This window comes from Podarcis muralis, chromosome 10 (genome assembly GCF_964188315.1).
Source record: "Podarcis muralis chromosome 10, rPodMur119.hap1.1, whole genome shotgun sequence".
Taxonomy (NCBI): domain Eukaryota; kingdom Metazoa; phylum Chordata; class Lepidosauria; order Squamata; family Lacertidae; genus Podarcis; species Podarcis muralis.
The window spans coordinates 77,688,149-77,698,157 of NC_135664.1; the positions used below are offsets into that span (position 1 = coordinate 77,688,149).

Below are 10,009 nucleotides of genomic sequence, written 5' to 3' on the forward strand. Positions count from 1 at the left end.
GTGTGCCCATACAGCTCCTTGCCGGGGTGCAAGGGGCCTAGGTATGCCTCTGCACCTCCCTTCAAATTATGATGAGACGATGATGCTTGACCTAATTCTGTTCTTTCTATTCACTCATCAAGCAAGAAAAGAGTTTTGTTTATGTTCAATTTATTGAAGATTTTCAAGCAGAGAAGCTCTCAATCCAAAGCAAGATGACTCACCACCCCAGACACACTTAAAAATAATAATCACTTTCCCTCATTCATATAGAAAGAGGGCCATTTCCCTCCACCATGGGGTGGGGCACAACATGCAATGCTAGCCCAGAAAGAAGCAACTGGATTTTGATTATATGGCAGTAGGTAGACAGTTTCATCAAAGGGGATCTCAAGAGAAATGCTGGAATTCATTCAGGACCATGGAACTCAGAGTCTGCAACCTTTTGTCCACTTTGAGAGATTTTTTCCTTTGCAAAATTTCTGCCAAGCATACCTAAAAGTCAGAATGAGAGCAAAAAATGAAGTGAGGGAAGTCACATGACTGTTGCTTCCACGTAACTACAAGTGAGATGGATCTTCTTTAAAAGCTCCACAACATTTCCAAGTGAGGCATTTGTGTCAGCTACAGAGTATTTCTTCCCGTTCATTGTCCCTGCTGATGATCAGTTTTGGTGGTGAACGGGAAGTCTATCTATTAACAGCCCATGATGTCCTTCTAGCAAAATTTTGCTTCCCATCCTCCATGGAACTTTACTGCTCAGTCATGGACAGAGCTGCTGAGCTGCTCACTGCCTCATTCCTTGAGTCAGAATGACTGAATCTGTCTGTATCTACCACCCATGTGCCGGTTCCTGACTAGGGGCTTCTAGATTTCACGGTCTTGCCCACATAAACATTTGCCAACCACTATGGGACTTTTTGGGGTTTGGGTTTGGGATTTTTTTAGAAGATGTCTGTGTGTGAATTTGTTGTTTGTGTGTAGATCAGTGCATGCTGATCAACACACAGTCTTCGCAGTAAAGCTCTATTCCGATGGCATGAGTATAACAATGACCGGTAAATTCTTATCTGCTGCAGCCTTCACCTGCCTTCACAGCCATTGTAACATGTCACTTGTTATCTTCCTCCTGTTCTGCTGTCGAGGACTTCTTGGATCATTCTTTGTCTAGCTCCTTCCCTTTGACCTTACCGCCTTGGGTGACCCTGCTGGGAGTACGCGACTCCCAACAGCTTCGCTCACAAGGGTCATAGGAACGTGCAAGCCCACTCACCATGACAAGGTCATGATCCAGTGAGTGAGAAGCACATTCAGAGGCACATTGTGCCTAACAATGAAGGTGGAACAGAGTCATTGTGGCTGCTAAGCATTGATAGCCTTCTGTGAAAGACCTCCAAGCAAACTTGGGAAGTGAACCATCTGCCCCAGGACTTGGCTCCAGCCCATGACAGAACTCTGACTGTCTCCTCCTTTCCTGCATTCCAATTTATTTATTACTACATTTATACCCCACCTTTTCTCCAAGGAGCTCAAGGTGGCATACATGCTTCTTCCCCTTAGAAAAACACTGGTGTAGGCTGGGTTGGGAGACAGTGACTGACTCAATGTCAACCTGTGAACTTCCTGGCTGAGTCAGGATTTGATCTCTGGTCTCCCAGGTCCTCTCTTACCACTACTCCACATTGGCTCAAATCATTTCCTTAAATCCCCACCAAGACAGCTGACAGCTACTAACAGCTCCTAGTAGTCACCAGCCACCCAAGTGTTTGCTGCATACAGTGGTGGCTGGCTTTGTGATGCGGGTGGGGCTGCGGTCTTTTCCTGGCTTCCCAGCACTGTGTGATGCTGCCAGTTACTCAGGGGAAGTGGAGAAGGGCAGCAGGGTCCCAGAGCAGTGAGGGCACTACTGGCTGTACATTTAAGGAAGCATCTTTAGCCCTTGTCAGTGCCTATTGGGGAAGGATCTTTAGCTGCCAGCTGTACAACAGTCAAGTGAAACCACCTTCCTCTTCACAGTTATGTGAACTGAAGACTTGGCTGGTATTGAATGTTCCAAGCACTGAGATATTAGCACTTACCAGGCGTTCATCCCTTGAGGGTCACGGACAATCCTCTTGGCACATTTGATATCATCTGTGATGTCATCATTTAAGAACGCTGGCAAAGATTTGTCAGAAAGCAAAGGAGGTTACTGGGGATTCCTAAAATGCAAACCCCAGAATACAAACACCCCCAAGGCTGCAGGGGCTGCCTCTGAAGTGTGGAAAACCTTTTCCTAGAGCTCCATCCAACTCCAAGCCTGAATACTTTTGGGGGGCACTTAAAGCATTTCCCCCCTGAGCTGGCATTCAATCATTATAGCACCAAGCGGGGGATCCCTTCTAGTCAGCTGCATTCTAGCCAGAGAATGAAACCAGTTCTTTATAAATGGCCCATCTCATCCTCCACCCAGACAAGCAAGGACACAGTTCCAGGACACATTGCAACCCGGTAAAAGCAGGCGGATACAGAGGAGAGGCAGTGGGGCAGAGCATGGCCTCGTGAGAGCTCATGGCCTAGGGCAGGGGTCAGCAACCTTTTTCAGCTGTGGGCCGGTCCACCGTCCCTCAGACCATATATATTTTTTAAAATGAACAAATTCCTATGCCCCACAAATAACCCAGAGATGCATTTTAAATAAAAACGCACATTCTAATGTAAAAACACGCTGATTCCCGGACCGTCCGCAGGCCGGATTGAGAAGGAGATTGGGCCGCATCCGGCCCACGGGCCTTAGGTTGCCTACCCCTGGCGTATGTTTCCCAGCCTGTGGGTCTCAACCTGCAAGTGGGCAGCCAAACCTGTAGAAGTGGGTCGATTGCTTCCGTGCTTTCTCCCCCTGTTGGGAAACTTTGGCAAGGAGCGCTAGGACTTTTGTTCACACAGCTGCCTGCCTTCAGATGTTTACTTGAAATGAAAGGTTGGGAAAGGAAGGAAGGAGCTGTGGGGTTATCCCTGCAGGCTCCGGCTGCTGCTGCCTGCCAGCAAGCAGTGAGTGCCTTGTTTGTCCCACGGTAAGTGAGGCTAAATGGAATGGAGGGGGTTGGGGAGGAGCAGCAGGGACGTCCCGGCACATTCAGGATTCTGCTATCCACCAACCACCAGCAGGTGCCTCTTTTGCCTTGTGCTGGAGATGTTTTCTTTAAAAAGGGTTGGAGAAGTAAAGGAGAGGCCTAGGTCTCCTCGCAGCCCGCTAGGTGGTGCTGTTGACGGATGGTTCTTTAGCCTTATGAAGATGCTTTTTAGAATTGGGATGTTAGTGCTCAAGTAATGTGTGTGTGACTGCGAGAGAGATGTGCAAGTTGTTTGAGGAAGGTGGGAGAGATGTATGTGTGATGTGTGTGTGTGTGTGTGTGTGATGGAAGAAAGGAGGGACAGATTTACATGTTGCTTCGTGCAAGGGGTTACATTCTTCTTTGGCGATCACTTGTAGCCGAGTAAGATTGTCTTCCATTGTGCCACCCCCTGGCACCTGCCCCAAATGCCCTGTCCACCAGGGGAGGGGGGCGGCAACCCACACTACGCTGCTGGTGCGGGCGGAGGGATGCATGCATGCACATGTGGTGCGTGAGAGAGAGAGGAAGACAAGCACTTGAGCAGAGAGAGAGAGAGGCATGTCTGAGTGATTGTATATCTGTGCAATATAAGGTGGAGTGAGAGACACAAAACTTCATGTATGTCTGTGATGTGTATGTGCAAGGGCATGTGTGTGCTCTGTGTGTACACAATAGTGTCATCTGGCTACCTTGTATAGATTTTCCTGGTACAGGGAGTGCTCCTTGGTGTTATTGGACAACAGTGGTACCAGTGTGTATGTTTGCATGTAAAAACAATATTTCGCGACACAGTCAGGACAAACAGGGCACAGCTGGCTTCCAATGGTAAACATGAAGTTTGGGGACAGGGAAGCAGCAATGACTGTACTGTACTCTCTGCAATTTTCCCTATGCTCACCCCAATGGCTTTAACTCAAACAAATAAATGGAACCTATACTATGTGAAACATTTTGAATTTCATTATGTAGTTTTAATTTTTATTATTAACTCTGTCATTAAAAGTTCACCACAAATTCAACAAAGAAGGGGGTACAGGAAGTATAGGAGACACATTTTAAAATTTATTAAGATATTAGTACCAGCATTTCTGGAAGTCCTAAGGTCCAAAATTCATTTGACAATAAATCTGTAGTCTTTTAAGTTTGGATTTGTGGGTCACCATACCAAAAACATTGGGGACACTGACTAAGGACAGTCCTGAGAGCTGGACAGATACACCTGGGGGTGGAGGTTGTAGATTTCTTTTCTTTTTTTAAAAATCCAGCAGTTATTTTGTGTGAAATTCTCCTAAATGACAGCTTTGTATGCAATTTTCTGTAATCTTATGCACTTACGCCGGCTCCCTCGGCCAATAAAGCGAGATGAGCGCCGCAACCCCAGAGTCGGCCACGACTGGACCTAATGGTCAGGGGTCCCTTTACCTTTTTAATGCACTTTTGTATGTAATTTTTTGTAAATATATATATTTATAGTCATACTGTGCCCAATGCAGTTGGCTTGAGAAGTGCATTGCAAGATTAGAAGTGTGAGTTTCAAAGAATGTTCAGTGTGTTTGTCCGTGTATTATTTCAGAAAGTGAAAATTAGGTAGATTCACCTTCAAATGTGAACTGAATTAAAGAAGTGGAAGCTAGCATTCCCTGTAGTGTCAAGTTGCTTACCATAGCAGGAGACCCCACACGCATTGGCTGTTGAGCCATGTCCATTGTCGCACCACCAGCGGCTGCTTATCTGAAAGATTCCATACTCACGATTGCCGCTGGAGGTTTGTGGCCCCACGAGTCTAGTGTTAAATGAGCTTTGATGATAAGCAGTACAGATCCCTGGAACAAAGTGAACAAGAAAAGGCTTACAATTTGGGGACACGCTGGGTGTGCAATCTTTATTGTCAAAGTTGCAGCATTTTGAAACAGAATAATTTAAAAAGATTCTTAAAATGTTCACTGTAAAAGCTGTCTGTAACGTCTAACCCCCCCCCCCCATGGTCTTAAATAGACATTTTCACGTAAGTTTCTTGCATTCCAGCTGACTAGTACTTTTCATAATCTCACATTAGTAAGGAGGATAAATTTGGTTTGGCCCTATAGATGTGCAGCCTTTTGATCTTTTAAAGATTAATGAAAGTTGGGGCATTCTGATGGGCAGCAGGGTTTGTGTGAACCTTTTCCTGAAAAGAAGTCCCCATTTCAGCTTTGCCCCAAAACACCAGAAGTAGCAAAGATGAAGGGAAAGGAAGAGCAAACTCACAGTTGGCCAGGCTGACGCCACGATATCCATCCATCCCAGCCCGTTTCAGTCGCGCAGCCAGTTCACATCTCTTATACACTTTGGCTTCATTCCCTGCAAGGAGGAGGCAGAAGAGGGTGAGGGCCAGAACCTTCATCTCTGCGATTCCCTGGAGAGCGAAGCTTGGTTCCCTGGGATCTGCAGTGGCTTTTGTAGACCAAAGTTTTGGGCAGAGTCCAGATGGTGAGCAGAACACTGATGGGGGGGGGAATAAATATTGACAGCAACCCCACCCCCTGCAGAAAAACAGACACATGGTGCAATTCTGGTTTGATATAGGATAACAGTGTGCAATTTAGGAAATATCTCAATATTTACTTATCATTTTCAATGGAAGAGATTAAAGCAGGCAGCATGTATGCTCTTAAATATATAGCATCTGTGTAATAGTAAATAATTACCTAATAGGAAAAAAGCAGACTCCTGGGACAAAGGGACATTGTCCTGCCGTGAGTGCTGAAGAGCCCAGACTCACTGGAACAAACTCGGGTTGAGGCAAATGTCAAAAATGCTTTTAAATGCTTTTAAATGCTTTTAAATGTTTTTAAATAGTTTTAAATCTTTGGTGGTTTATTTTTTTTTCTTTTTCTCTGCTCTGTTGCAGGTGGGATAAACATTTAGTTGGGGCTGGGGATTAGTTTAATTTTAGTATAGCTGTAAATTGTCGTTGTTTTTTAATTAGTTTCTACTGTTTTATTGGTTTATTGTATAGTTTGTATTCTGTTCTGAAGGGGAGAGGCTCAGGGCTGCTTGGGAGTGGGTCCCAGCCAACAGAATGGCTGGGGCAGGTTCCACCAGGGGTGGGGGATGCACTGGGACACCCGATTTCAGTGATCACGGGCAGGAGGAGGAGTTACGCTAAGACCAGACCATGTCATTACCAAGGAGGCAGGTTTAGTTGTTGTTATAAGACTATTCCTGCCTCCGGGTCTGGTCCTGACTGGAAGGACACTGGAATCAACAAGGGAGATCTACATGACCTGAAGGTGCTGCTGTGCAATGCCAGGTCAATGATTCACAAGACCACTGCCATCCATTATTTTATTGTGGATGGAGGACTTGACCTGGCATGTGTAACAGAGACCTGGTTGGATGAAGCAGATGGGCCTGTTCTTGCTGCTGCTTGTCCACCAGGTTTCTCTTATGCACAGCAACCCAGGTCATATTTGCAGTGGTTTTTAGGAAGTCATTAGCTTGCACCAGGCACCCTCTTGGGAAGACCCAGTTTTCTGCATGCATGTTCTGAAAGCTGGGCAATAGGGGCAGTACAGGATTCCTTTTGGTGTACCAACCTCCCATCTGCACCAAGGAGCCCCTGCCCAAGCTGCTTCAGGTCATGATGGATATTCACTCGGAGACACCTAGTTTGATTGTCCTAGGGGATTTTAACATCCATGCCAACACAAACTTACAAGGGGCCGCTCGGGACTTTGTGGAAAGCATGGCCTCCATGGGGCTGTCCCTGAATAAGTTTGGTCCAACTCATAGCTGCGGACAAGCCTTAGACCTGGTGTTTTCCTCTATGGATGTGGGTGATCTGACACTAAGTAAAAGCGAAATGAAAGAAGTGCCATGGTCAGATCACTTCCTGGTGCAACTGGACTTCTCTGCGACCCATCCCCTCTGCAGGGAGGTGGGACCGATTCGGATAGTCTGCCCCCACCACTTAATGGATCCAATTGGCTTCCAGAGAGTGGTAGGGGATGCTTTATCCCATGTCAATGGCCTTTCAGCTGATTCCCTGGTGGCCCGCTGGAATGCGGAGTTAACCAGGGCTATTGACTGTCTATGGGACGCGGGTGGCGCTGTGGGTTAAAGCCTCAGCGCCTAGGACTTGCCGATCAAAAGGTCGGCGGTTCGAATCCCCGCGGCGGGGTGCGCTCCCGTCGTTCGGTCCCAGCGCCTGCCAACCTAGCAGTTCGAAAGCACCCCCGGGTGCAAGTAGATAAATAGGGACCGCTTACTAGCGGGAAGGTAAACGGCGTTTCCGTGTGCTGCGCTGGCTCGCCAGAGCAGCGATGTCACGCTGGCCACGTGACCCGGAAGTGTCTCCGGACAGCGCTGGCCCCCGGCCTCTAGAGTGAGATGGGCGCACAACCCTAGAGTCTGTCAAGACTGGCCCGTATGGGCAGGGGTGCCTTTACCTTTACTATTGACTGTCTGGCTCCGAAGCGCCCTCTCTGATTGCATGGAGCCCGGACAGTCCTGTAGTTTCCCCCAGAGCTGAGGGCAATGAAACAATCGCTGAAATGGCTAGAGCGTCAGTGGCAGAAAACTCACTCCGAATCTGACCGGACACAGGTTAGAGCTCAACGTCAAGCCTACCAAGTGGTGATAGGGACGGCGAAGAGGACTTTCTTCATTACCTCTATTGCATATGCAGAAAATTGCAGCAGGAGACTCTTTCAGATGGATCATAATTTAATAGAACCACCTTCGCCATTGGGGCCTGGTAAGAACCCCAAGATCTCCTGCAGTGATTTTGCAAAGTTTTTTTGCAGATAAAGTCGCTCAAAGTTGGAAAGAGGGAGATGCCACCGTGGGAGCAGGGCCAGGGTGGGAGAGTGCTGGAGTCCTGTCTAGTCAAGTTTCATGGGATCAATTCCAATCTGTTACCTCCAAGGATGTGGACAGGCTGCTTGGACGAGTGAAACCAACCACCTGTCTCCTTGATCCTTGCCCATCCTGCCTTATAAAAGCTAGCTGGGAAGGGCTGGGAGACGGGCTTCGCGGGGTGGTGAAGGCTTCCCTCTGTGAGGGAGTCTTCCCAGACCCGCTGAAAGAGGCAGTTATCAAACCGCTTCTTAAAAAAAAAATTAGACCCGGCCAATATGGCCAAGTACACCCAGGGCAAAGGGTATCTCTGATGTTCCCATATATATTCATGGAAATATCATGCAAAAATAAATTTCACCAAGGGAAATTGCTCTGCCAAAATCTGCAGATCAGGCAAAATTACATACAGACATGTTATCTGGAGAAATCCACACAGAAATGCTGAGTTCTCTTGTTTTGTTGTTTAAGCAAACTGAAATGGAACTGTGGAAAACTCAGCTGCAGCTTGGAAGAGGAGACACTGTGAGAAACCAAAATTAACCAAACTGGCCAATGCTATCGTTTTTGCTTCTGCTTTCAGTTTGTTCTTTATTTTAGTGGTTGGATCGATGTTGCTTATATCCTTTGAACAAATATTTTGTGGACAGAAAAAAGTAGGGCATTCATTTTAAAAATAGTAATGAATATATTCCCAGTGGCAGGTGGGGTGGTGGTGGTCCCCAGGTGTTTTGGTGAAAAGCAAGCTTATTTAGGGGCACTTTTGAGCATGCTCATCCCAACACCTTAAATTGAACCCTGTAGTTCACTGGCAGCCAGTGCAATACTTTCAGGACCAGTGTCACAAAGGCCCACTGGCTTGTCCAAGATGTAGTGATGTTGACAAAATTGGATGATTTTAAGAGAGGATTAGACCAATTCCTGGAGGGGAGGGTGAGCCCAGCCCAAAGGCCTTCCCCGATGGCCTCCACCAGTTCCCACCCAAGAAGAGGAAGCAGGGAAATGTCAACTATGGTAGAAATTGAGAACAGCTGCCTTGAAGTCACTCTCCTGGGAGCCACTGGCAACCTTGGAGAGAGAAGCCCCCTTGCCCAGGAAACTGGCCCACTCTCTTCCCCACCACAAAGCTGAATTTACTGAAATGTGTTATTAAAGATTTTTAAGCAACAGCTTCTTTGGATCAGATTCCATACTTTAGGACTGGGATGGCAATCAGATCCTAAGAGCCTGGCTGCTGGATCAGGCCAAAGGGGACTCATCTAATCCACCAACCTGGTCTCACAGTGGCCAACCAGATGCCCCATTTGGGACGCTCTCAAGGGGGACAGAGGGGCAAGAGAATTCCCTACCCATCCCTTTGGGATTCCCAGCAACTTGTATTCAGAGGCAGGTTTAAGATGAATAAAGGTGAGAGCTGTGGAGCTCAGAGAAGAAGCATCTGAGAAGAAGGCCATACCTGGAGCCACCAGCATCAGGAGGAGGAAGGCGACAGAGAGGAGGCAGAAGATCTTCATGGCTGGAGGTTGGTGGGATCCTGGAGTTGCCAGAAGCCAAGTGGAAGAGCAGTTGTCTGGGGAAGGAGAGGTTCCTCTACTTATGGGTGGATGGAGGACTGTTGAAACCTTGTGGGAAGCCAAATGTATTTTGCAGGATAGATGTCACAAACCCTGCGGGGCAGAAGAACATGAGAAGAGGCGTCCGGATTTGAGTAATTCTCTTGTGCAAAACCACATATGGAAGAATGACCACAAACCAGGCTAGTGTCACTGACTGACAAAGAGAAGCAGAGAGAGTTGTTTCTGAAGCTATGCCATTGGAGAATTAATTTCCCAGCAATGCACTGATTTTACCATGAAGCTAATGGAGGAAAAGCACATTCTTGGAGGAGAGGGCTATCAGGGCTCCTGGCCCCCAGGGCTCTGTCTCCCCTCCACTGCTGGAGTCTGTAGGTCTCTGAACTTCAGTTGCTCAGAATCACAAGAGAGGGTGTGGCTGTTTCTCACATGTATGTTTCTGGTAGACTTCTAGTTACCATTCCCAACAATGGTTGACTCTTGTAGGCTGCTGGTCTGATCCAGCAGGGATCTCCTTATGCC

General features: G+C 47.3%; 1 protein-coding gene across 1 annotated transcript; it reads right to left on the reverse strand.

Annotated features, from left to right (window-relative positions):
• Positions 1-133: 133 nt before the first annotated feature.
• Positions 134-5,486, reverse strand: LOC114605748 (lysozyme C, milk isozyme-like). Its single transcript, XM_028747293.2, has 4 exons — positions 5,322-5,486; positions 4,736-4,897; positions 2,058-2,136; positions 134-474 (listed from the first exon to the last, which is right to left on the reverse strand). Exons 1-4 carry the CDS (start codon positions 5,455-5,457, stop codon positions 408-410), a joined length of 444 nt encoding a protein of 147 aa, XP_028603126.2. The 5' UTR covers positions 5,458-5,486; the 3' UTR covers positions 134-407.
• Between the last annotated feature and the right edge of the window lie 4,523 nt (positions 5,487-10,009).

Bases quoted from the DNA above. Each gene is read 5' to 3' on its own strand.
- LOC114605748 (XM_028747293.2), bottom strand. From the start codon at position 5,457: ATGAAGGTTCTGGCCCTCACCCTCTTCTGCCTCCTCCTTGCAGGGAAT. The intron at 2,137-4,735 runs GTAAGCAACTTG...AATCTTTGCCAG, and splicing joins GTGTGGGGTCTCCTGCTATG to CGTTCTTAAATGATGACATC. The intron at 475-2,057 runs GTAAGTGCTAAT...TCTGACTTTTAG, and splicing joins CCTCAAGGGATGAACGCCTG to GTATGCTTGGCAGAAATTTT.